Source organism: Archocentrus centrarchus, chromosome 14, assembly GCF_007364275.1.
Source record: "Archocentrus centrarchus isolate MPI-CPG fArcCen1 chromosome 14, fArcCen1, whole genome shotgun sequence".
NCBI classification, from domain to species: Eukaryota; Metazoa; Chordata; class Actinopteri; order Cichliformes; family Cichlidae; genus Archocentrus; species Archocentrus centrarchus.
The window spans coordinates 21575365-21600981 of record NC_044359.1 but is presented as its reverse complement, the minus strand read 5'-3'; the positions used below and the strand labels follow the sequence as shown (position 1 = coordinate 21600981).

At 40.4% G+C, this 25617-nt stretch overlaps 2 protein-coding genes across 3 annotated transcripts in view; one reads left to right on the top strand and one right to left on the bottom strand.

Annotated features, from left to right (window-relative positions):
* Positions 1-22: 22 nt before the first annotated feature.
* nfrkb (nuclear factor related to kappaB binding protein) lies at positions 23-9914 on the bottom strand. 2 transcript variants are annotated; one of them, XM_030746160.1, is made up of 26 exons: positions 9714-9914; positions 9175-9315; positions 8832-9033; positions 8620-8747; positions 8358-8529; positions 8081-8185; positions 7928-8001; positions 7766-7847; positions 6695-6890; positions 6498-6609; positions 6285-6411; positions 6097-6174; positions 5925-6001; positions 5764-5810; positions 5557-5617; positions 5270-5444; positions 5069-5175; positions 4728-4851; positions 4115-4194; positions 3746-3939; positions 3342-3612; positions 3071-3250; positions 1943-2671; positions 1282-1388; positions 929-1064; positions 23-554 (listed from the first exon to the last, which is right to left on the bottom strand). In XM_030746160.1, exons 1-26 carry the CDS (start codon positions 9795-9797, stop codon positions 417-419), a joined length of 3927 nt encoding a protein of 1308 aa, XP_030602020.1. In that variant the 5' UTR covers positions 9798-9914; the 3' UTR covers positions 23-416. The 2 variants fall into 2 exon arrangements, with proteins under 2 accessions (XP_030602020.1, XP_030602019.1); XM_030746159.1 differs by having other exon boundaries at positions 3746-3942; positions 9714-9913.
* LOC115791871 (ryanodine receptor 1-like) overlaps positions 9810-25617 on the top strand; it is a 56299-nt gene continuing 40491 nt past the window's right edge. The window contains exons 1-33 of the mRNA XM_030746158.1: positions 9810-9836; positions 12051-12123; positions 16495-16614; positions 16717-16815; positions 16969-16989; positions 17150-17224; positions 17319-17397; positions 17484-17596; positions 17683-17782; positions 17859-17955; positions 18902-18976; positions 19054-19210; positions 19313-19477; positions 19561-19682; positions 19793-19979; positions 20108-20243; positions 20340-20435; positions 20669-20787; positions 20921-21054; positions 21146-21387; positions 21997-22189; positions 22311-22527; positions 22596-22700; positions 22801-22904; positions 22986-23069; positions 23154-23313; positions 23459-23606; positions 23739-23944; positions 24024-24198; positions 24287-24495; positions 24588-24946; positions 25055-25184; positions 25376-25536. Coding sequence (XP_030602018.1) covers positions 12076-12123; positions 16495-16614; positions 16717-16815; positions 16969-16989; positions 17150-17224; positions 17319-17397; positions 17484-17596; positions 17683-17782; positions 17859-17955; positions 18902-18976; positions 19054-19210; positions 19313-19477; positions 19561-19682; positions 19793-19979; positions 20108-20243; positions 20340-20435; positions 20669-20787; positions 20921-21054; positions 21146-21387; positions 21997-22189; positions 22311-22527; positions 22596-22700; positions 22801-22904; positions 22986-23069; positions 23154-23313; positions 23459-23606; positions 23739-23944; positions 24024-24198; positions 24287-24495; positions 24588-24946; positions 25055-25184; positions 25376-25536 — 4436 coding nt within the window. The 5' untranslated portion in view covers positions 9810-9836; positions 12051-12075. The remainder of the gene's footprint in view (positions 9837-12050; positions 12124-16494; positions 16615-16716; positions 16816-16968; positions 16990-17149; positions 17225-17318; positions 17398-17483; positions 17597-17682; positions 17783-17858; positions 17956-18901; positions 18977-19053; positions 19211-19312; positions 19478-19560; positions 19683-19792; positions 19980-20107; positions 20244-20339; positions 20436-20668; positions 20788-20920; positions 21055-21145; positions 21388-21996; positions 22190-22310; positions 22528-22595; positions 22701-22800; positions 22905-22985; positions 23070-23153; positions 23314-23458; positions 23607-23738; positions 23945-24023; positions 24199-24286; positions 24496-24587; positions 24947-25054; positions 25185-25375; positions 25537-25617) is intronic.

Here is a 25617-nt window from a genome sequence, read left to right as displayed (position 1 = left end):
TTAACAAATCACAACTCGCATATTCAATTATGAATTAGTACTTTAATACAATCTGACAAGTTGCTGTTGTAGACGCAGTTTAACCACAAACCTTTTTGTCTGGAATTACTAAGGAAAGAAAACCAGGCTAGATATTCTTGTGATACATTTTGTTTATAATAATGTGGACAGAAGAACTCAGGAGATAACATTTTGTTAACACAATTTTCAGTCTTACACCTGTAACTTGTGAAAACGGTAAACGAACAAACGAGATTTCCAGGGAACAATTAGATTTCCGGCTTTTCTGGATGTTCTCCAGCTTGCAGAAAGAACTAAAACTGAAATATTTGGGGGGGTGGGGTGGGACCCTTCAAATTCTGGCACACATAGCACCCTAGACTTATGAGTCATTGTAGGCTGACAAGATGAGATCACTATTGCAGAGTCGGTGGAGTATCGGGTGCACATTTTGGTGAAGGCGCTGTTGTGACGACAACTGTTGAAACAGATTTTGGGGAGCCTGTTGCAATGTGCTGCTGAACCTGCTGTGCTGGAACTGTCTGGATCCGAACCTGAAGGAAAAAAAAAAAAAGTTAGACGATGCTCTGTATTCATCTGAGCTGACTAAAAATGTTTAATTTTATTTATATAGCACCAAATCAGAAGTTGCTTTATCTTTTAAGGTTAAAAACTCTACAATAATTACAGAAAAAAAAAAAACCAGTCAAAACGACCCCTATGAACAAGCACTTGGAGACAGTGGGAAGGAAAAACTCCCTTTTAACAAGAAGAAACCTCTGGCAGAGGCAGCCATCTGCTGCGACTGGTTCAATCAGCTTATAACTGACAAGATTTAAAACAAACTACATTTATTGTATGAATAAACTCAATGAAAAGACTATTGTCAAATGCTGCAAAATGGAAGAAAAAAAAAAAAAAAAAGAACCTGTGTGGCCTGTCCTTGCTGTTGAAGCTGTTGGAACTGTTGCGCTGTGACAAAACTGACTGGTTTGTTTCCTGCAATCAGCTTCGTGCCAGCAGGCATGGTGGTGAGAATGATGTTTCTGCCCAGGCTGCTGATACTGATCACAAAGTGGAGAGAAACACATTAGTCTTCAAGCCCAATGTAAAGCTGTAGAAAGACAAATGTCTAAAAATATATATCAAGCAACTCCAAAATTTGTACTTCTGCCATTATAATGTAAACAAAACACACAAATGGATGAAATAAGGTTAAATCTCAGAGCATTAACTCTCACAACACATTAAAGTGAAGAATCTAAATCAGTGCAGCCTTACTTTGTGTTTAGACTGCCTTTCACAATGGGTGTCGTCACAACACTCTTGCTCTTCAGTGGCTGATTGAGGACAGACAGGGGCACAGTGATCCGTGCAGGTAACTTCCCCTGCAATGTTGTCAAAGAACAGGATAGTTTCTGAGTCATACTGTGACACTGCTGCTGGTGGTTGTACAACACACTTCAAGCAAACATTTAAGTAATGACAAATTCAAAATTACCATTAATGAGAATAAGCTATAACAGATTGATCAGTACAGCACATCGCTAAAATCCCCCATAGTTTACAGCAAAATTGATTTCCTGAATGAAAGCAGACTTCATGTTAGGAGAAAGCGAGAAACAAGCGGATACATTCCTCGCTTATCAGTTCCTAGATTTGACGTAAGGAAACTAAATCAATATAACCATCTGTTAATGTAGTGACAGTTACTGTATTAACCAATAGTTACACACGTGGGATGAGTCCTTCAGTAACTCTGTGCCTTTTAGTTAAATCTCACTGCATTCAGATATCCAAAATCAGACTGTACCGACCACCATTTACACCCACTTAAGACATGGAAAACCTAAGGTTGCTGGTTTCGCTAGTCTGTTACGGTGATGGCTTTGCTCACAGACTTACTAAAGATATTCACTATAAGACTTAATATTTCTCTAACCGTCTGTGTAGTCACGACTGTAGTAGGGACCTGTCGCACAGTAGCTGTAGCTGTTCCTAGCGTCAGAGGTGACCCCGAAGCTCCAGAAGCCACTGTGATCCCTTTAGCACCGGCCACAACATTGGCAGCCATGGTCACTACATTACCACATGTAGTTGCCGTAAGAGGTTTACTGCCAGTGGTAGTTGTCATTGTGATGGTCTGACCCGCTTTCTGTGGAATTACACCCAGGCCTGGCATTATCCGAATGGTGGCACTGGTCTTGTCAGGGGAGGACACAGTGGAGAAGGTCCTAGATTTTTGGTCAGCCACAGTGACAGCCAAGGTGGGCATCAAACGAATGGTTGTGTCTCCTGCAGCCTTTAACAAGGTGGAAGCAACATGTCCTGCTTTAGTGGTCTGTACTTCCCCTGTACAGGAACCAGCACTGGAAACAGAAGAAGGTGAAGGGTGTGGCGGCGTCACATGAAGAGTGGCCGATATGCTCTTGCCGCCTGTGGAGGCAGAACCCAAAAAGTCAGAAGTCAGCTTGACAGTCGTAACTGGGGATTTGGCAAGTGTTGCCATCATGTCTGGGGTGATCCGCAGCACTGTTTGGCCTTTAGCATCTGTGGTTATGGAGGAAGGTGGAAGACGCAGGACATCTTTTCCTTGGATGCGAAGGTTTGTAGCCGTAATAGGAATTCCTGCTCCTGAAGACTTCACTCCCAGTTGTCCTGTGATGGACACCTGATTATTTAAAAAAAAAAAGAAAAAAAAAAGGAGTTAAACACCAGCTAATAAATCACATGACTATTAAAAAGGCAAATTGTTAATTATTCAATGATTTTTTTTTTTTCTGTTACTATCATTGTCCTGTATAGGACTGAATTAAATTATACCGGAATACTAATTTGTGAACTTGTAATGCTAAACCATTGTTTTTGCACCTAGTTTTGAAGGAATTAAATGTGTTTATTTATCCATATATCTGGAAGACTTGACATTTAGGGGAATATCTATATATTCCCCTAAATGTCCTAAAAAGCGTGGTGGAGACATTGTTGTAGTTAAATGCTGTTCAGAAAAGGCCGTACAGGTAGTCAAACCAAATGTCCAAATATAAACAGCTAAAACAAAATGCTCCACCTGTTTGATGTTCGGACTGGTGACTCCTTGCAGCACAGCTGGAGAAGCAGGGTTGTTAGCTGGGCTACCAGGTGATCCAGTGTGCGGTTTGGCCACAGTTACAGTTGACACAGACAAGGTAGTTGGAACCTGGACTGGACTGCTAGCAGACTGACTTCTCAAAGGCACAGAAACCACTGCCTGTTGATATACACAACAAACACAGATGGAATTAATTGTACATTAGCGACAATTTATTATTATTTTTTTAATTATTAGCTGTTCTGGGTACCTGTGATATTCCTTTAGCTGCCACTGACACTGGCATCCGGATCTGGTGAGGGGTCTGATGTACCAGTGTGGCCGGCTGACTTCCAGCCGGTGAACCCAGACCAGGCTGAGCAGGAACTACCCGAACTTGTGGGAGGGAGCCTGCCGCCAGGTGACTCACTATGCGCGCTGCGTGTTGGGATGTAACTGGCTGCGAAGCTGGTGGACAAGCCTGACTTGTGGGCAAGATGGTTCCCAGTTGGGACAATGAGGGAGGGGACACAAGAAGAACACTAGGAGTGCAAGAGGGAGCAAAAGCAACAGACAAGAGCGGGTTTGAATGTGCACAGATTAATCATAATTTTATGTTCTGTATAATATGAAAGCAAAAGTTAATAAATAAATAATATCATATAGCAGGCTGACCCTGGGCTGGTTTTGATTGTATCTGGGACTCCAGTCTTTGTTGGTGTAGTGGCTACGGAGGGTAAAGGTGATTTCGGGGTTCCAGGTGTGTTTGGAGTGGGTGTAGTTGGGATTGGTGACATGGGATTAGAGCCTATATCCTGTCCTGCTTCAAGAAATCCAGCAATTTTGTTGCCTCCATCTTTGCTTCCAGACTTCTAAACCATAAAGACAAAGATTCATAAAAAGCTCCTTTGTTTTAAGACATAATACACAACAAACAAATCAGCAAGTAGTAATGGTTATTTCCTCTACAGTAATGTGTTGCAGTAAATGCTGTTAAGTGTTTTTTTTTTTTCTTTTCTACTAAAGTGAAGGCAGCAGACTCACAGGTTTAGCTGCTGGTTTTGGTTTTTGCTGTAGAGCTTTTCTTGCTTTTGCAGCTGCAGCTTGGGCCTGATGGATTCTCTCTGGGTGGAACAAAGAAAGCAGAATAATTATATAATTTTTTCCCACTGCTTAGAGATTAAGTAGTTTTCCATTTTGACACGTCAGATTTTAAAAGGTGGATCAAATGGAGCTCTTGATGAAAGTAGTTAAAGTTCATTTGGTTTGGCTCGATGTTTAATGTCCTTCACGCACACAGCTGGACCAGAACAAACCAGTTAATGTTACTTGACTTGAAGACGACAAGTGCAGTAAAGGGAATAATGAGTGTTAATGTGTAACACTTCATGGAGAAGTGGACAGGGAAAAGTGCCAGCAAACCAACCAACCAAGATGTTGTGCAAGAAAGTGTAAGATTTTAGTAGACCCTCCAATGTTTTGTGATAATGTCCTTTCTACAGAACAGAGTACTGTATTCTGGCATTGAAAAACAAAACAAAACAAAACACTTAAAGCCTGCATGAATATTGTCCCTGTAACCTCTCTGAACAAATCTTACCTTCATGTCTCCTAAAATGTGTTGGGAAACATTTTGTGTTTAAGCTTTGTTGCTTACCAAACTCTTCCTGGCTGCGATTGCGGTGCAGGTAAATCCACAGTTTTCGGCCGATGTCATACTTCACACATGGGTCTTTTTCATAATGAAGTCTATCCAGAGCCCCACTGACAACTGTATTCACCTAAATGGAAAACAAAGCTCCTTATTCACAGCAAATGTCACCATAAGGCAACAGCTTCAAGGCAACATCTGCCTCTGAAAAGTGGTAAAATGATCAAACAAAACAAAGAAGTCATCTGTAATGATGACAAATGACCAGGGACATTGCCAGAATAAGCTGAATGTAGGAAATTAAAACAAAAACTTTTTTTTTTTTAAATGGAAAACTCTTTTCATGCCTGTGCACTTGTGACCTCTGGAGCAAGAAACTGCGAGTCTTTCAGCAGTTCACAGATCTCTGCCCTCGTTCCTTCTCCATTGGGTAATCTGGCTGCTGCGTCCCGCACTAGAAAAAGGAAAGTAGATGTCACGAGAATGGCTTCGCTGCTAGAACAGTGGATCCCCACAGTAATGAAGTCCAGTAAAACAGAAGTTCTAACCCAGAGAGAGAATGGTGACATATGGTGGTCGGTCTGAGCGCAGCAGCGTGTGCTCCCTGGCTTTGTTGAGTGACATCTCCTTATCAAACACTCCTTTAACTGGACCCACCACAGATTCAAAGCCATGCATCCTAAATGTGAAAGCCTTATGTGGCTGGTTGTATCGTTGCTGCTCCTAATAAAAAAACAAAAAAAACAAAACAAAAATAAAAGTACAAGGACTTAAGAGAGGTCCTGTCAGGCCAGATATGCAGATTATAATAAACGTTGCAGCAGCAAAAGCAAACCTGGACTTGGAACACTTGTCTCTCATCTCCAGTGCTGGGCCGCACCACATAATCAGTTGAACTGAATGGGGAAGAGAAAACAACAACAACAACAAAAAAAAAAAGACATTACACTTCTTAAGAATAAATGTAATATCATAATCTTGCAATAAACAAGCCTGAGACAATTGATAATTAGAACTAATATCATGAATTACTCAATCTTACAGTCTTGGTGTGGGAGAGGTCATCTCTAACGTTTCTTCATTTTCTGTCTATTGAAGAGAAAAAGCCTTTTTAAATATTGTCCCAGATACACAAATAAAACACTGCACTGTACGGACTGTAAAATCAGTACTGACACTGCATTTGTCAGAAAATATTTTTACCTTTACAATGAAATCTTTGGAGTCCAACCACAACTGGCAGAGTGCACTCAAATCCTTCTCTGTATCCTGAGTGGGACCTAAAAGGAGGTGTGAATGTTAATCTCCTTTAACGATCAGCCTTAACACCAAGAACTACTTCAAGTCAGGCAATCCAGCATTTGAATGTGCCTACCAATCCACCTCCACTGTTGAGAGTCATCAGCAAATTCCACAAATGGAGAAAAGCCACTGGGGAGTGCCATCATGCCATCTGTTTAAGAAACACATTGTATAGAGGAAAATACACGAATATTTTTTTTCCCCATTTCAACATGAGGTGGAAAAATACTCTTTTTAGTGTGAGTGACCACTACTACTTACCTTTAGTCTCTCCTGCGAGAAACTGCAGGGCTTGAAGAACCAAGTCAGACCAGCACGAGGCAGAAGAAAACCACGCATTAATGGAACTTGCTGGAGACGACTGCCAGATTTGAACTTTCTCCTCCAACTGAGGGGTTAAAATAATGGTCTTGAAATCTCTGGAGAGATGTGATGAATTTTAAAACATGTATGCAGACTGAAATTAGTACTTACCACTAAAGTACTGGCAGGACCTTCTGTCCTCAAAATGTTTTCTAGCAAGCTGAAGTAACTGACGACTATTTCCTCAACTGCAACTGGGCTGCTTAGACACTCCTCAATAACTCTGCAATAATAATAGAATCAGAGGCTCAATCGTCTATCCAAACTACACAGTTATTTTTCTGACACCAGTATTCTGCTAGACTCACTCCTCCTTGATGTTGGGTAGCGGAGTAGATGGTGTATCTGGCAGGGAGTTGATGATGTTTGCTGGTGGGGCTGATGGGGTGTCTGGAGGTGCAAGAGTATCGCAGGGATCCTCAGATTCAACTTTTATCATCCTCATTTTCTTCTTCCTTCTCTCATCCCTGATCTTCTTCTTAGGCAAAGACAGATCGAAGAGCGCTAGATAGTAGGAAAAAAAAAGTATCAGCTTCAATTTATAGTGTCACAATGTAATCTGAAAGTATTCACATTCTCTCCTAATCTGTTAATATTCCACAGTCTAATGTGATTCAGGAACATTCCTTCCCTGTAAAATAATTAAAAATAAATTTATAAATCTACGTAAACCTTGATTTATAAACCTCTCACGGGGAATTGTGTCTGAATAGTCCAATTTCACCAGACTTAGATTTAACGTCTCAAGACAGAAGTGTTGTTCATGTGCCCTGAAATGAGGAGTGGTTTCCTGTCTGGCCACTCTACCACACACCCGATTGGTGGAGTTCTGCACTGATGTTTTTACCTGCTTTGAAGTTCCCCACTAAAAAACTCAGGATCTTATTAATCTTATTGATCTTATCATTAGATAGTTACCGGTCTGACCAGGACATTTGCCAATTACTCAGCTCAAATAGACAGCCAAACCCAGGAAGACTGCTAAAGGTTCCAATGTTCTCCCTTTTGACAAAGATGAAGGACATCAAAGTATGCTGCATTTATAATGCTGGAAAATTTTTGTTACATCCCTCCCCAGATGTGCGCCATGATATGATTCTGTCTCACAGGTTGAGGTATGCAGTAGCTCTTGTTTTTCATGGCGAGGTTTTCATTGTGACATCCACCATTAGCTGTGAGAATTGAACTGTATACCTTTCAGTTCTGTCCAATGAACTGAACTTGGCACATGTGGACTTTAAATGAGTATTTATGACCTTATTTTGATATAAAGTCCTATTTTTCTTTATCATTTTGGCATATTCTTTGTAGAAATTCTATGTAGAAATATTAAAACATAAAAAATTTTCAAAGTGTAGATTTTAAATATATTTACTCACGCATAGTCCCTTTACGACCAATATTTGCTCTTGAAAGTATGTCTCCGAGGTGGATATCAGAAGTTATCAAGTCTGGATGGTCCTGGGGAAAATCTGCCGTTAGTGGTATACTTAAACAATATTAAAATCATATCGGCTTTCTTTCCTCCCATCACAACTTACTGGCTGTCGCTTCCTCTTCTCACGATGGTTCTGCAGCATGACTTTCAAGTCCTGCTCACCAAGATCAATTTTTTCTGTTGCAAAATAAAAAAGTCCTTTAAAAATCAAACTCCCTGTGCTTGAACATTATTGGGTACCTGACAAATCACTTACCAGTACTTTTCATGTCTTGGGTGGAGAGGCTCGGAAGTACTCTGAGTGAGACCGTGGGTGTTGGGGAAGAGGGTGACTGAGGTGCTGAAGTCCATAATGATATATCTGCAAGGCATCCAAAACACTTGGTGAGCTCTTATATCAGAGAAGTGCATCATAGATTTAAAATATAATTCAATTCAATTTTATTTATATAGCACCAAATCACAACAAACAGTCACCTCAAGGCACTTTAATGCTATTAGCATTAGAAACACTGATCAAAAAACAGACAAACCGTCATCATCAGATGAAGCATTGCTGTCTCCACACTCAGTTTTCACCTCCTTCAGTATGCGGCTCAGTCTTCTTCTCACCCTTTCCTCCCGCATTTCAGAATGAGTTTTGGTTGGTAACCTTCTTTTAGGTGGAAAGTCCAGACCATTGTGTACTGCAAAGTCCAGCAATTCCTGCAGCAATAATCACATTAAGACTAACAGGCTTAGACAGAAGCCAAGAGGCTGTATGCCATCTATTTCAAACTTACAAAACAAAAATACCTTTCTGGAGACGAGGACCTGCTTCAGCAGCCTGTGGTAATACTGCTGAAGGCAGTGCACCTGTCGTTTCCTCTGGGACTTGGCACACAGCTGTCTGTACTTGACCACCTCAGGATTAAAGTAGCCATCTGGGTTGAGATAACGAGAGGTATGATAAGAAAAAGCTTCAAAAATCAATTCAGCATCATGCACTTTTGTTAGCAGGTAAGCACCTCTGAATAGCTTTTGTGCAAGATGAAGGGGATTCCCACAGTTAAAATTTTTATTGTTGAATAGGTCACTGATGGTACTGTTCTGCTCCACAATATTGTTCTCAGGAAACTGCGGCAAAAACTGCCGAAGGTGCTGCCTCTGTGAATCTGACAGGACTTCACGCCAGGTGCTTTCACTCAGCACAGAGAAGAAAATTTCAGGCTGTTGAGAAAGAAAAAAAAAGAAGAAGAAAAAATTAACATTAAACTATACAGGCATAATCTGCACAGTTTGTTGTCCTGTAAACAAACGTGAAATGGCAGAAAAGAGGAGCTTTTCATGACTGAATGCCAGGAAACTCACGTCCTCCAGGAGATCCTCTGGAAGGCTCACTCTGCAGTTCCCCAGCATGCACTCCTCCGTGATTTGGCCATGGCTCTCCTCTTTTGGATCCAGAGGGTCCGAAAGCATGTGTGCGAGTGCGTCCATTCTCCTCCTCTCCACCTTTAAGTATTTCATATAACCACAAAGTCTCACAAGCCCCCGTAATATGCCTTTTCTTTCAGTCACTTAACTTAAAAATGTTGTTCATTAAATAGTTTTGGAATAGTCTGTTAGTCCGGGGCTGCAAGCAAGCAACATTATTAAGCATACACCAATGTCAAAACATGAAACTCTGTCCACAGTCACGAAACAACTCTTAGCAAACTACGACAAGAGGCTAAGCTAAGCTAGCTGGAAGCTCTTTTGACGCGTATATTTACGGTCTATGCTCAATAGGCTGCCAGTTAGCTTAGCCACCAAAGATACTACTTCGTACAGTATACCGGCTAACAGAATAAAATGAAAGAATGCCGTGGCCATGTAGATACTGCTGTTTAAAAACTGTTGGTAGCTCTTACCTGACGGTGCTTTATGTTTTGAAATGAAGAGGGAACTATTTTAGGGACGCACACGTTTCTTCTTCTATTGAAATTTGATGACATACTCGCCCTCAAGGGTTTGCCGCCCTCCAAAGGAAATGGGTAAGTATGCGCTCGCTATGGAGCTGTGCTGATCCTAAAACTTAAATACTTTATAGCATTGCAATTTCAGTAAAATATACTTAATGTTAATCCTTATTTGCCCACCAATATCTGCCAAATCTAGCCTTTGGAAGCGCTCTAACGGTTTGTAACATGCATGCAGGTGAAAATATGGAGGAGCTAAAAAGCTAATTCTTAAGCAACACCTAACAAGAGGACACTTAATTAGCTAAGTGGGTGTTGCCTTCATGCATTTTATGCTGGAAAGACACATCTCCTTTATCAGTTTAGTCTTGTGACCAGCTTACATAAGCTTATTATATAATGTGTGGTTCATAATTTATCAGTGTAACTTTATAATTTGTATGTGTGTGTTCTATTAACAGGGCCAGGGCATCTTCAGTCCCACCCATGAATTAGAAAGTACAAAATACAAAGCAAAACTATTTTGGCAAAATTACTCACTCACCCATCCAAATCATTGAATTCAGGTGTTTCAATCACTTCCATGGTCACAGGCGTATAAAACCAAACACCTATGGATGCAGACTGCTACAAACATTTGTGAAAGAATGGGTCGCTCTCAGGAACTCAGTGAATTTCAGTGTGATTCCATGATAGGATGCCACCTGTCTAACAAGTCCAGTCGTTAAATTTCCTCTCTACTAAATATTCCACAGTCAACTGTTAGTGGTTTTCTAACAAAGTGGAAGCAATTGGGAACGACAGCAACTCGGCCACGAATGACAAATCAGGGTCAGCATATGCTGAGGTGCATAGTGAGCAGATGTCACTTTCTGCAGAGTCAGTCACTACAGACCTCCAAACTTCATGTGGCCTTCAGATTAGCTCTGGTCATAAAGGTCCATAAAGACATGAATCAGCAAGTTTGGCGTGGAAGAACTTGACTGGCCTGCACAGAGTCCTGACCTCAACCTGACACGACACCTTTGGGATGAATTAGAGCAGAGACTATGAGCCAGGCAGTCTCGTCCAACATCAGTGTCTGACCTCACAAATGCGCTTCTGGGAGAATGGTCAAAAATTCCCATAAACACTCCTGAACCTTGTGGAAAGCCTTTCCAGAAGAGTTGAAGCTGTTATAGCTGCAAAGGGTGGGCCGACATCATATTAAACCTTATAGATTAAGAATGGAAGCCACTCAAGTTCGTATGCGTGTGAAGGCAGACGAGTGAATACCTTTGACAGTATAGTGTAGCTTTTGGAAACTCCCTAAAATGGCATTTTCTCTTGTCCCAGCTTCTTGATAGTCAAATTGCATGTGAAATATAACAGTTAAAATTTTGTTTGTTTTTTCAGTCTTTTCTGACTGGACTGATTATGTCACTCAACCCTATTATCCATATAACCAAAAGAGGACAAATTTCAATTTCCTTCCTTTATTTATATACCTACATTTATCCTTGACTTTTACAGTCCATTACATTCAACAGCTCACATCTTTTTCTGAGAAAACACTAAGACTAGCACTGATTTGCTACCCATTTTAACACATTATGAAAATATGTTAAAAACATAAAATATTATTAAACAACATTTCTGTGGTCCTGAGTATTTGTTACATATATGTAATAATCTATAAATAAAAGTAATATGTCATTCATCTTTATCTAATTTTAACCCTGTAGCCATATAATTTTTAATAAAATAATCATAATGTTTTTATTAGCTCACAAGGGTTAACCTGTCACCTTTATAATAGTTCAAATTATTATATGAATCATGCATGTGGGCAAAGATTTGAAAATGAATACTAAAATTTCTGAAAAAATTTCAATTGTAACTATTGAAAAGTTGGCGAGGTAGATTTAGAAAGTTGCTTAAATTAATATTAGTGTCTTATCTGTCTAATCAGAAGCCTAATGAGTATTCAGTATAAGGGTGACTTTCTTTAACTTAATGGTAAATAATTTATTAAATGATATTTTTTAAATCTACTTTTTCAGGTTGTGTAATATTAGTAACAGGGTTGTTACACTGATATATAAACATCTGAAACGCTGCTTCAGCTTTTGCTCCACCTCTTTTTGATGTTGTAATGAACAGTCAATCCCTCTGCCTCATAACTCAGCCTGGGAGAGGCAGGGGACACACTCTGCCCTTCAGAAGCCTTCACCAGCATTGTCCTGCCATATGTGGTGGACACGGGGAGTCACAGACCTGTGAAACTAACACTTTCCCATTTCTCTCAAGGTTTTGCCTTTAATAGCTTGGGAGGATGGCAGAAGGTGCAGATGGAGAGGAAGAAATTCAGTTCCTGCGCACGGTGAGTGATGCTCTTCGCCGCTTCTCAGTTAGTTGTCAGCTGTTGTCAACTAAACTTATTCATCAACGTCGGACAGTAGTGGCTCTGTTTGTATATGGTGTCGTTGCTTTATAACAGATAATAGACAAACATTCAGTGTGTTGGGTGACTTTCTTTGCTTAGCACAGATAGACAAGGACAGGTGGCTGGTTTTGTGAGCATTGTTACCTATTTATATCCCAATGGCTACTTGATATACAACTGTTTTGTCACAGAGAAGAAAACTTCTGGTGCCAGTTGACAGTTAACACACAGACGTATAGGAGGTCTCGTCCCATGCTCATTGGTTTTATGGGAATTTTATGTTTTTTGTTATTTAATTGGCTGAAGATCTACAATAAATTATTAAAATGATTGTACTCATCCCATTTGATATGGAGTCATGAAACATTCAGAGAAACCACAATTGTTCCTTCTTTCTGTTTCACTATCATTCTGTTTTTGCCCAGAATCATTTTAGATTAAAATACTTAGTCGTTTATCTCCTGCAGAATATAGCCACCCACGTTCTTCTGCCATTTGATAGATGGAGATCTTCCAAACTTCAATTGTTTAATTGGTGATTATCAAATTATGACCTACATCCTAATTCAATTTTGAGCTTACTGATGAGCCTAAATTTGTACTTTACAAGGTTTTTAGTACATATTACCCACATTTTCCATTTAATTGACTGTACTATAGTTAAAGTATTTAGTTTGAATGAGTTTCTCTTTGCTGCAGTACTCTCTGCTGGGCTATCAGATTTCTTTTTTAGATCTCTGGGCCAATGATGAATGCAGAAGGGCATTGTGGCCTTGCAATCAGACAACTCAATGTAACACTCTTTATTTGGATGGTCAGCATACATTGCACATGTTCAACATAGTGTCACTTGTTTTTTTTTTTCTGAACCCTAGTAACTCTATCCTTGAAGATAGCATAAGCCAGACACTGGTTATCCAAAGCTGCATTATGAGCGTTTCTTATTGTTACAGTTCCTTGTTGATTAGACTTGTGTATTCTGCAATCTGCCACTTTGTACTTAAAGAAGTGGTTAGTTGATAATTGTATCAACATAAACTCAGCAAAGTTTAAATGTGTTTTCTTTTAAATATTTGATCTTGAAGCTGCTATACATAAATCTAGAAAGCACACGTTTTCACTTGACATTATCACTCAGCTTGAAACACAGCACTAAGTAAAATATGTCAACAATGTGTCGCTGTCAGTCTGCCGCTTTTCGTCTTGAACTCAGCTGAGTTCTAAATTTACTGTGTGAGGATTAGCGGTTTCAAAGCTTGGCTCATTTCAGCACCTGCTTACTTCAGTCCATTTGGGAACTGCATTACTACAGCAGTGCTAGCTCTTCGGTTGAGTGTTTTACCATTGCATTTTCAAAGATAAGTAGAGACGCTGAATTGCAAGAGCTCTCTCACTGACAGCTGCCAAGGTCGACTGAGATATAGCTGTCACTGTCACTGTAGCCACTGTTAAATTTATGGTCGAGACACGTCTGACTGAAATACTTCCAGATGGAATAGTTTCAATTTAGCTATGACATCATAGATTCAACCAGAAACACAGCCAAAGCTGAAGCAAAAATCCTCCACAGCTTCACCCACACAGCCAGGCAGAAGCCATGTACTAACTGTTGTAATAATGAGAAATAAATGCATCACATAAAGTTTCACAATATCCTTCTTTTCTGTGTCTGGAGAGCATTTATTGACGGGATGAGCTGAGTGTTTCAGAAACCGACTGTGAATTTCTCACCCCACTATCTCTAGGATTTACAGAGAATGGCCCAAAAAAGAGAAAATGTCCAGTGAACAGCAGTCCTCTGGGCAAAAATGTCCTGTTGACTAGACTGCTTTGAGCTGATAGGAAAGTAACAGGAACTCAGAAGAGCGTCTTCTCCATACCTTGATTGTAATGTGTCGTGCTGAACCTTGAAACAGATGGGCTAAACAGCAGAAGACCACAATGGATTCTGCTCCTTTCAGCTAAGAAAAGGAAAGTGAGGCTACAGATTGACCTAAATTGTACAGTAGAAGATTGAAAAAATATCACCTGGTCTGACAAGTCTCAGTTTCTGTTGTATAATTCAGATGGTAGGGTCAGAATTTGGCATAAACAGCATGAAAGCGTGAATCTATCCTTCCTTGCATCAGCGGTTCAGGTTGGTGGTGTGGGGGATATTATAAGTGTCATGGTGTGGGCGATATTTTCTTGGCACATATTAGGCCCCTTAATACCAACTGAGCATTGTTTAAATGCCACAGCTTACCTGAATGTTGTTGGTGACCATTTTCACTCTATGACCACAGCGCGTATTCATCATCTGATGGTTGTTTCCAGCAGAATAACGTGCTGTATTACAAAGCTCAAATCATCTCAAACTGGTTTCTTGAACATGACAATTAGTTCACTGTACCGAAAAAGGCTCTGCAGTCACCAGAGCCAATCCAATCCAGCAGAGCACCTTTAGGATGTGCAGCTGAGAAATCTGCAGCAGCTGTGTGATGAGATCATGTGAATATGGACCAAAATATCTAAGGAATTCTTCCAGCACCTTGTTGAATCTATGCCATGAAGAATTAAGGCAGTCCTGAAGGCAAAAGACGGGTACAACCTGATAGAAGGAGGGGATAACTAATAATATGGCTGGTGAGTGTAGGTCTATTATTATATAGCGAGGAACAGTTGCCCTGAGGAAATTTGCTCCTGTGATCCTTCCGGGTTCCTGTAGGATTGTCAGTTTGTGAATGCTCTTTAATATTTTGCTGAACAGTTTTTAAGGTCCACTACAAGGTGTGCAGTATGTTTTGCTTTGTAGATCTAAATGATTAACACACCACAGACTTGACTTTTAGGTTAAAGCTATAAAAGGACTTCAGATCATAAAATAAATTGACTATATACAGACTATCGTGATATTTATATGACATTATATTTTAATTCTCTTAAAGTTATGTTAAAGCTCAGTAATAAAAATAAAGCAGAATTACATTGGCAGAGCTGCTTTGCCTGCTGGACTAAAATGGCCAACACGCTTTAGTCAAGATCTGACAAGACTGTGAATATTTCTGGGTTTTATTTCATATATTTGATTTGTGTTTGTAGTGTAAATTGGATGCTCAGAATTCACCATGAATGTGATGTGATGAATGTAATGTGGCATATTTGTACCAGCATACTCAAACACCACAATAGTTACCTGTGTTAATATTATCAAAAAAAATTTGCAGACCTTATTTTCCCCCCTAAATTACTTTAATTCATTTTGACAACCCATAAAGCCCTTTCAGTACAGTGGTCCTTGTTACATGCTGTGATTAAGGGGAAGAAATACACAAAATAATTTGCAGTTTTAAAATATAGCAGTGAATGAAATTTTGAACTGAGGTGGCTCAAAGGGAAGTTTTGTATCGTCCTCTCCTGTAAAAACACGTCTAATAGCATTACTGCACAAGTGCAATGTGGGGAGATTTTTTCTTTTTTTTTTCCTGGCTGCCAAATCCTAAATATCTTTTGCTTTCCAGAAAGGGATGTGTGAACAGCAGGTGCAGAAGCCTGAAATAGAGAGCTGTGCTGGGGCCTTAAAGCCAGCAAGGCAAGGGGTATCAGGGAGCTGAGGCCAGTGACAGGCACTGAGAAGTAGCACAACATACAAGCATAAACTAGTTTGGAAAAAACATCTCTTTGTTTTTATTATTGATGTTGGTAAATAAGTTGTTCCTTAAATTGAAACTACTACTGCATACCCATACTACAGTATTGTTTGGCCTTTGTGCTATTAGCCGTTAAATTAAAATGACATGATACTTTTATAAGGTGCCCTAGGTACATAAATTAAAATCGATAATTTTAAGCATTTATTTAAAAGAACAATGCATGAGGTTGGTTTGGTTGTTATATGGCTGTTCTAAATATAGTACAGCCAATATGGATTTGACCTATCACTCACTAATTAAAAGTTAAATATGCTTACGCATGAAAAGTAAGATTTGAATCTATGCCATGAAGTGAGATTTCAGATTTGCTTAAATGCATTTAAGGGCGGTTCATAGATGTCATAGAAGGCTAAATTAGCTGTTACTAGCAAAACTTGAAATGAGGTCATCTCAAAAGACGGAGTGTCCTATATGCTGATTTGTGATATTTGTTTATATAAACAAAAACCATCACAGATTAAACAGTAAGTTTAATCTGAAACATTTTTTTGCATTTGCAATTATTTGTTTGAAATCCAGACTACTCTTTCATTCAAAGACTATTCTGCCAGATCACTCTCTGCATGTCTTCCTGCAAAAATGCCTGCTCTGCTTCAAACTTATTTTGTCTTTGTAGGATGACCATGTAGTGCTCCAGTGCACTGCATCTATTCTTAAGGAACAGATCAAGTTGTGCCTGTCATGCGAAGGTTTTGGAAATCGTTTGTGTTTCCTCGAGACCACATCAAATGCTCAGGTAGTTAAAGGATACATTGCTCGGTGCCTTTTATATTTATATTTTCTGTGAGAGCTTGAGTTGCTGCTGTTCGCCGGGTTAACTGGTTGTCGTGTGTTTCAGAATGTCCCTCCAGACCTCGCCATCTGCTGCTTCATTTTGGAGCAATCCCTGTCTGTGCGAGCATTACAGGAGATGCTGTCCAACTCTTCTGTGGATGAGGTAAGGTGTATTTGGAGTTTATAAGGTTAGTAGTGTAGAAAGGGTGTACACATGATATAATGTATACAAGTTATTTTATTTAATTTTCTAGTACAGTCAACTTTGTTTCTTTTCTGATTAATACGTCTTTTCTCTTCCACCTTCCAACATTAGGCAGTCGATTTGGACAAATGGGTATGTTTGGTCAGGCTTCCCTGAATTTTTGCCCACTACTTCACTCTGAGCTATCTCTATCATAATTTTATTGCAGTTGCCTCTAATAATCTGTTCTGTTCTCATTTATCTCATTGATACATTACGTGCTGATGACTCTTCTTCTAACTTCTCCACTCAGTCGTCGCAAGGTGGGGGTCATCGAACCCTCCTGTATGGACATGCGATCCTCCTGAAACACACCCATTCCAGCATGGTGAGTACATTTGCACTTACTGTGGTTGCTGCTACTCGATCATACCCTCCACTCTAAGCTGATTTGAAGTGTTATCCCTGTCTTTACGCTGCAGTACTTGAGCTGTTTGACTACATCGCGCTCCCTGACAGACAAATTGGCTTTTGATGTGGGCTTGCAGGAAGACTCCACAGGTGGCTACAAATGGTTTTTGCTTAAAATGTCTGTCACACACCGATATAGGTTTTTTTTTTTTTTTTACTGTATATATCCATCACAGGAGAGGCCTGCTGGTGGACCATCCATCCAGCCTCCAAGCAAAGGTCTGAAGGTGAGAAGGTCAGAGTGGGAGATGACCTCATTCTTGTCAGTGTTTCTTCAGAGCGATACCTGGTAACCACTATTGTATTTACTTCCATCAAAAGTGACAGTTTACAGTCTCTCTGTCTTATTAATATTACCACCTGCGCTCTTTGAAGCACCTGTCCTATGCTAGTGGTGACTTGATGGTAGACGCTTCCTTCATGCAAACACTGTGGACCATGACCCCCGTAATGTCTGGATGTGAACTGGCTGAAGGTATGTCATTTCGTTTCTGCTAAAAGAAAGAACGAAAGAAATATCCCTTAACCCTCTCTTAACTCTTTGTCTCTAGGTTTTCTGACTGGAGGGTACGTGCTCCGGCTGTTCCACGGTCACATGGACGAGTGTTTGGCAATCCCAGCAGCTGACCAAGGGGATGACCAGCGCAGGTGACCATTGCCTTTGATGGCAGTACACGCCATTAGATATAAACACCATACTCATAAATTTTGGTTGTTTTAGCTTTTCATGTTATGCCTGTCTCAGATATTTGAAAAGTTTTTAAAGCATACTATTTAGTTTAACGGTGTGTGGTGTTGTAAGACTGTATTGAAAGTCCCAACGTGGGTCACATTCATGTTTGGCCAGATGGGCTTCTTTTGATAAAACTGGCTTTCTTCTGGCTAATGTTAGCTAACACTGGCTTTTCTGCTAAGATGAACTGCTTGTTTTGCAGCATAGCAGCTAGCTGGCTAACATTATTGTTAGCATATGCATAGCTTTTGGCCATATGTGTTTTTGCTTGTCACACACGCTTTGTCGCTGAAGGACATTCCAAGCTCCAGTTGCCTGGGCAACCCTCTAACTTATTTACCACCTGCCATATGTCAATCCATGGTATCGTGCGCTCTTATTGGTAGCCACTTAAATTGCTCTTCTCAAAGTTGAGAAAAGTTGACTGTGGACTGTCTGTTTCCCTTCACTGTAGTCTTTGGTTGCCATGTGCCTGCTAGTCGCTTCCTGTGTGAATGCCCCTTTACAGTCCATGTTATGCTGGGAGCCACTTTGTTTGTTTTTAGGGAGCTGTAGGGTAGCAGAAGAGCAGCACTGAGGCAAGGTATTGATGAGCAGGAATAAATGTTACATCCTCTGGATCTGCAAGTTTGAGTACCTTTAGTATAAATCAGTTCACAGGCTGTTAGAGACTGCTGAGAGCCTGGGAAGTTGTCACTTTTAAAATTTCCCTTAATCATTTTATGCACTGGCAGTAACAAAGCATTTAATACATGAAAAATGCTTCACAGTCATGGATGGATGGATGGATGGATGAATGGATGGATGGAGTTTCTTGATACTGTACATATTATGTGACATTGACTGGCATCTTTTTTCCAGAGTTGCTCATTATGAAGGAGGGGCTGTGTGCAGTCATGCTCGATCGTTATGGAGACTTGAGCCGCTACGTATTGCGTAAGTGTCATGACGCCTTCGCACTTTGAGTGACTTCAAGTCGTGGCTAATGCTCATTCATTTGTGCCTGTTGGTAGTTGGAGCGGTGGCCACATTAAGTGGGGCCAGTCTTTCCGGATACGTCACATAACAACAGGCAGATACCTTTGTCTGGATGAGGAGAAAGGACTTCTGCTGGTTGACCCAGAGAAGGCAAATTCCAAGATGTCAGCCTTCTGCTTCAGGATTTCAAAGGTCATTGTGCAAAGTCAGTTATGCCAGGCAGCATTTGTGTCTTAGCACAAGTATAGATAGTCTTAACGCTCTTAACGGGAACACATTTTACTTAAACTACAGGAAAAAATTGAGGTGACCCAGAAACGAGATGTGGAGGGCATGGGAATACCTGAGATTAAGTATGGAGAGTCAATGTGCTTTGTACAGCATGCTTCATCTGGCCTGTGGCTTACATATGCTGCTGTTGATGCCAAATCTGCACGTCTAGGTCCCCTGAAGAGAAAGGTAAAGCAGAAAGCATTTAGTCTTGTATGCATGAGTGTTGCGTATATATGTATGCTTTAAGAACATGCACGTTTGATTCGTAGGCCATACTCCACAAAGAAGGTCACATGGATGACGCGCTCACAGTTGCTCGATCTCAGACTGAAGAGTCTCAAGCTGCCAGAATGATTTACAGCACAACAGGCCTCTTCAACCAGTTCATCAAGTAACATTTTATATTTTGTTTTAATCTTTTTTCTATGAACTGTGTTTTTTTCTATACAGCATATTTGTTATGGTATTCTTATTCCATCTGTATTCTTTTTATGTCCACAGAGGACTTGATGCTCTGAGTGGGAAAAACAAATCTGCCAATCCTCCAGCTCTGCCTATGGACACAGTGGTGCTCTCACTGCAGGACCTCATTTTCTACTTTCGACCCCCCGAAGAGGAACTGGAGCACGAAGACAAGCAGTTCAAGCTCCGCTCCCTAAAAAACAGACAGAACCTTTTTCAGGAAGAGGTTTGTCCAGATAATGAGGACTCACTGTTTATGAGAACAGCTGAATACTGGATTTTGTTTGGTCTGTTTATTTATTTTTTAATCAGTGTTTGTATTTCAGCTCTCAATGCTTTTATTTTTTTTAACAGGGAATGATTTCACTTGTTCTGGACTGCGTTGATCGACTCAATGTGTACAACACAGCAGCCCACTTCTCAGAATATGCTGGGGAAGAAGCTGCTGAGTCATGGAAAGAGATAGTGAATTTACTTTATGAACTGCTAGGTGTGGTTTATTCACTGTTTTAGACTAATAATCATTAATGTCACCCACACTGAGCCGCCTTTCTTGTTTCTGAACATGTTTTCTGCTTCTGTGAAGCTTCTTTGATCAGAGGTAATCGTGCTAACTGCGCCCTCTTCTGCGACAACCTTGATTGGCTCGTCAGTAAACTGGATCGTTTGGAAGCATCTTCAGGTATCTAAGACATGAATATGCTCTTTAACCAGTGGAAGCTGGTTTTATTTTATAAAGGAAAAATGTTGATTAAACAGAAATTATTGTGCTATGTTCAATTGCATTATATTTTAAATGTGCTTTTCTGTCTGAGGATGTATTATAATATGCATACACTATGTTGCTCTTCTACAAATTAATATAAAGCACAAAGTTTTATAGTACTTTTATATATTGTTGCATTTTTATGACAGGAATCTTGGAGGTATTATATTGTGTCCTGATTGAGAGTCCAGAGGTGCTGAATATTATCCAAGAGAATCACATTAAATCAATCATCTCTCTGCTGGACAAGCACGGGCGCAATCATAAGGTCACAAATATGTAACACTGCTTTCTGAGCACACTGTAAAAACAATGCAATGTGTGAACTGATTCCTCTTTATATATTTAGTACATAAAATGCAGTAAGTCTTCATTAATTTCTATAATACATCTCCTGACAGGTCTTGGATGTGCTTTGTTCTCTGTGTGTGTGTAACGGAGTGGCTGTAAGGTCAAATCAGAACCTCATCACAGAGAATCTCCTACCAGGACGTGACCTTCTACTTCAAACTAACATCATCAACTATGTAACCAGGTGGGCCAGATTGTAGTGGCTGTTTTATCTTTGTAGCCCAACTATCCAATCAATGCCTTTGACTTTGGCACTTGTTGTAATCCTACTTCAGCATGAGACCCAATGTTTTCCTTGGAACTTGTGAAGGATCCACTCAGTATAAGAAGTGGTATTTTGAGGTGATGGTGGACCACGTGGAGCCGTTCCTTACAGCTCAGCCATATCATCTGCGTGTTGGCTGGGCTCTGACAGAGGGCTACAGTCCTTATCCTGGTGGAGGGGAAGGCTGGGGGGGTAACGGGGTCGGAGATGACCTCTACTCCTATGGTTTCGATGGGCTTCATCTCTGGTCAGGTAAAGTCTACTGAGTATGATTTATGGCATACGTCCACAGGAGTCTTCATTTCTACACTTCCTAGTCATTGTTCATGTTGCATTTCAAGTCATGTTGCCTGATCCTTATTGGCATTTGCTTATTTGCAAAGTTGAGGTTTCAGCTGCTGTATTCAAAGAGTGATCATCCAGCCTACACAGTACCTCTGGAAACTCCTGAAAAAATGCCATTGTTGTTAAAAAAAACGCATACTTTTTTTCTCATCTTAAATGTCTTCATTTTGCTATTTTTATATATAAAGAAAAGTTTCCAAACATGGTGCCATTTTGGTTATGGTGTGAAATCTAAGAGCAGTCCACATAAGGACTGTGTAGCTCAGTGTAGGAGAGGAAGAACATCTGTCAGGGAAACAGATTGAACTGTGCAAAAAGATTCCTGTGGACTCATATCATCAGAAGCTTTTTGCATGCATTTTCTCACTTTTCTCACCTTTAGCACCTTCGCTATCCCAGATTTTGCTTGATTACATGCAGTATGTTTACTTTTAAGCTCTTGAATGTGTCTTTTGCATGAATTTCATAAATTGTAAACCTATTAAATATGATTTTACTGACTCTGTGTGTCTGCAGGACGTGTTCCACGTCATGTCGCCGCAGCAAACCAGCATTTCCTGGCAGCAGAGGACGTGGTCAGCTGCTGCTTGGATCTAAGTGTGCCCAGCATTTCCTTTCGTATCAATGGGCATCCTGTTCAGGGAATGTTTGAGAACTTCAATCTAGATGGGCTCTTCTTTCCGGTTGTCAGCTTCTCTGCAGGCATAAGGTAGGACATTGTATATTTATAGAGTAAATATTATGATTTTGTTTATTAAAAACTACAGTAGAGTAATGATATAATGTTTTTGAAAAACCAACTAATGTCAATTTTCTGTTCCAAATGCAAGACTGCGATTTCTTCTTGGAGGCCGTCATGGGCATTTCAAGTTTCTCCCACCTCCAGGCTACGCTCCATGCTACGAAGCAGTGCTGCCCAGGGACCGTTTGCGGATCGAGCCCATCAAAGAGTACAAGCATGATTTTGACGGTGTCCGGAATCTGCTGGGTCCAACTCAATCCCTTTCACATACAGCCTTCACGCCTTGCCCTGTCGACACTATACAGGTAGAATCCTGTTTTAACTGCTTTCATTGTCTTTTTTCACACTGTGCTGAGTTTTAATACTCTTTCAGATTGTACTTCCTCCTCATTTGGAGCGCATTCGAGAGAAGCTTGCAGAAAACAGCCATGAGTTATGGGCTGTTACTCGCATTGAACAAGGGTGGACATATGGACCAGTGAGTGCTTTCAGTGCTGCTCGTGTTTCCCATAGAACATATTATTGTATACACCAGCACTTTTGTTTTAAAAAAATCTTTGCACTTTGCTTTTTAAAAGTTTCGCGACGATAACAAGAAGCTGCACCCCTGCCTGGTAGATTTCCAAAGTCTGCCTGAACCGGAGAAGAACTACAATTTAGCTATGTCTGGAGAAACACTGAAGTGCGTTGGATTTTTCACTTAATTAACAGCACTGGGCTTTTGTCTGTTTTTATTTATAATGCTTTGTGTGATTCATTTCAGGACTCTGTTGGCACTTGGCTGTCATGTAGGAATGGGAGATGAGAAAGCAGAAGAGAATCTGAAAAGGACCAAACTCCCTAAAACGTGAGCATTAATTAACTTTGATTTGTGAATGGCTTTGTAAAGGCTCTTCAGGACCCATTTTAATCACATTGCATTGTTTATTAGGTACATGCAGAGTAATGGCTACAAGCCAGCCCCTTTGGACCTTAACCATGTCAAGCTGACTCCTAATCAAAACACTCTAGTGGAGAGACTGGCAGAAAATGGACACAATGTTTGGGCAAGAGACAGAGTGCGCCAGGGATGGACATACAGTATTGTCCAGGTACCACCGTTCTTTTTATGGAGAGGTCTCCACAATAATAATAATAATAATAATAATAATAATAATAATAATAATAATAATAATAATAGTGTGTTTTATATCAATGTGATTACATTTTCCTGTTTGATATTATTTTCTTGTATAGGACATAATGAACAAGCGCAATCCCCGTCTGGTTCCTTACAACCTACTGGATGAAAAGACAAAAAAGACCAACAGAGACACAGTTTGTGCTGCTGTTCGCACTCTCATTGGATACGGTTACAACATAGAACCACCTGATCAGGAGAGCAGTAAGTTTGTGCTGATATTTACAAGCAGTATAGCAGTTTTTTTTTTTTTTTTACATTTTTTTTTGGAGATTCTTTATTACAGAAATTTACAGGTTTTTTAATTGTTTAAGTTTTCATTACTGGCTTATACAGGTGGACATGGACCAGGCAGCTCCCGTGGAGATAAAATCAGAGTGTTCAGAGCAGAGAAATCTTACGCTGTCACACAGGGGAAGTGGTACTTTGAGTTTGAGGCTGTGACAGTTGGAGAGATGAGAGTGGGCTGGGCCAGGCCCAGTGTTCGTGCAGACACTGAACTCGGTGCTGATGAGTTGGCATATGTCTTCAATGGCTTCAAGGTGGGAGGCACATGGTTTTACACTATGATGGATGCCTAAGTCTCTCTGATATTAAACTACAAAGTTATTTTGTTTTTAGGCCCAACGTTGGCATGTAGGAAATGAGCCATTTGGCCGTCAGTGGCAGTCTGGTGATGTGGTGGGTTGTATGATTGACCTCACTGAGATGAACATCATGTTCACGCTCAATGGAGAAATGCTGATCAGTGACTCGGGCTCAGAGATGGCGTTTAAGGATATCGAGATAGGAGAAGGTAAGCACAATAAGAAGTGACAGCGAGGATAGTAGCACATTTGAATATGTGTTTGGTCTGTGTTCATGCATGTTTTGAATATCTCCAGGCTTCATACCTGTGTGCAGTCTGGGCCTGTCTCAGGTGGGCAGGATCAACCTCGGTCAGAACGTCAGCAGTCTTCGTTACTTTACCATCTGTGGCCTGCAGGAAGGGTTTGAACCATTTGCTATCAACATGAAAAGAGACATTACCATGTGGTTCAGCAAGAGCCTTCCCCAGTTTATCCCTGTGCCAGCTGATCATCCTCACATTGAGGTATTGTGCATCCCTTGTTACAATGTTTTGTTTCCATGCTTTAATAAAGTATGTGCTAGATCACCATCGGGACCTGTGTGTCTATGTTCCAGGTGTCACGTGTTGATGGGACAGTTGATACTCCTCCTTGTATTAAAGTGACCCACAAGACATTTGGATCTCAGAATGCCAACACAGATCTGCTCTTCTTCAGACTCAGCATGCCAGTTGAGTTTCATGAGACCTTCAAAATCCGAGCAGGGACCACTCTTCTTACTCGCACTTTGACCATCCCTGAGGATGAAGTGTTGGAGGTGGACCCAGACTCTGATTTTGAAATACTCAAAAAGTCTGCTACTCGCAAAGAGCAGGAAGAAGAAAAGAAAGAACCTTCGGTGCCTAAAGAGACCCCTGCTATCAAAAATGGAGAGAATGAGAAAGATGCCTCCACTGAGAAAAGCAAGAAGAAAGGGTGTGGAATCATATAGCGCCACATTAAAAACGGCTACGTCAAGGCTATGATTGGAATACTGCGTTTACGTGTTCATAAATACTGAGTAATTGCTGTTGTTCTTTGCAGTTTTCTTTTCAAGGCTAAAAAGGCAGCATTAATAACTCCACCCCCTGTTGTACCCACCATGCCCCGCTTAGTGGAAGATGTAGTACCAGATGACAGGGATGACATGGACATCATCCTCAACACCACTACAGTATGTCTGAACTTGTGTAGTTATTGTATTCATAAACGTATAAAGTTCATGCCTAATATTCTCATTTATGCTTCTACTGCCAGTATTCAATAATATACAATATAACGAAAGTTGCCTTTTTGACTTCAACAATGATTTTCACATGAAACTATACTTCTGTTTCTTTTCCACACACCCCCGTCCTTCACCAGTACTATTACTCAGTACGAGTGTTTGCTGGACAGGAGCTAGGTGGCGTGTGGGTTGGCTGGATAACACCTGACTACCACCAGTACGACCCTCATTTTGATATCAGCAAAGTGAGAAATGTGACTGTCACTGTAGGTGATGATAAAGGCAACATTCATGACAGGTATGTTGCTTATAGAGAGAAAACAAAAAAGTGTGTTTTCTTTAAAAAGTGATTAACATACACAAACGACTGGTTTCTTGG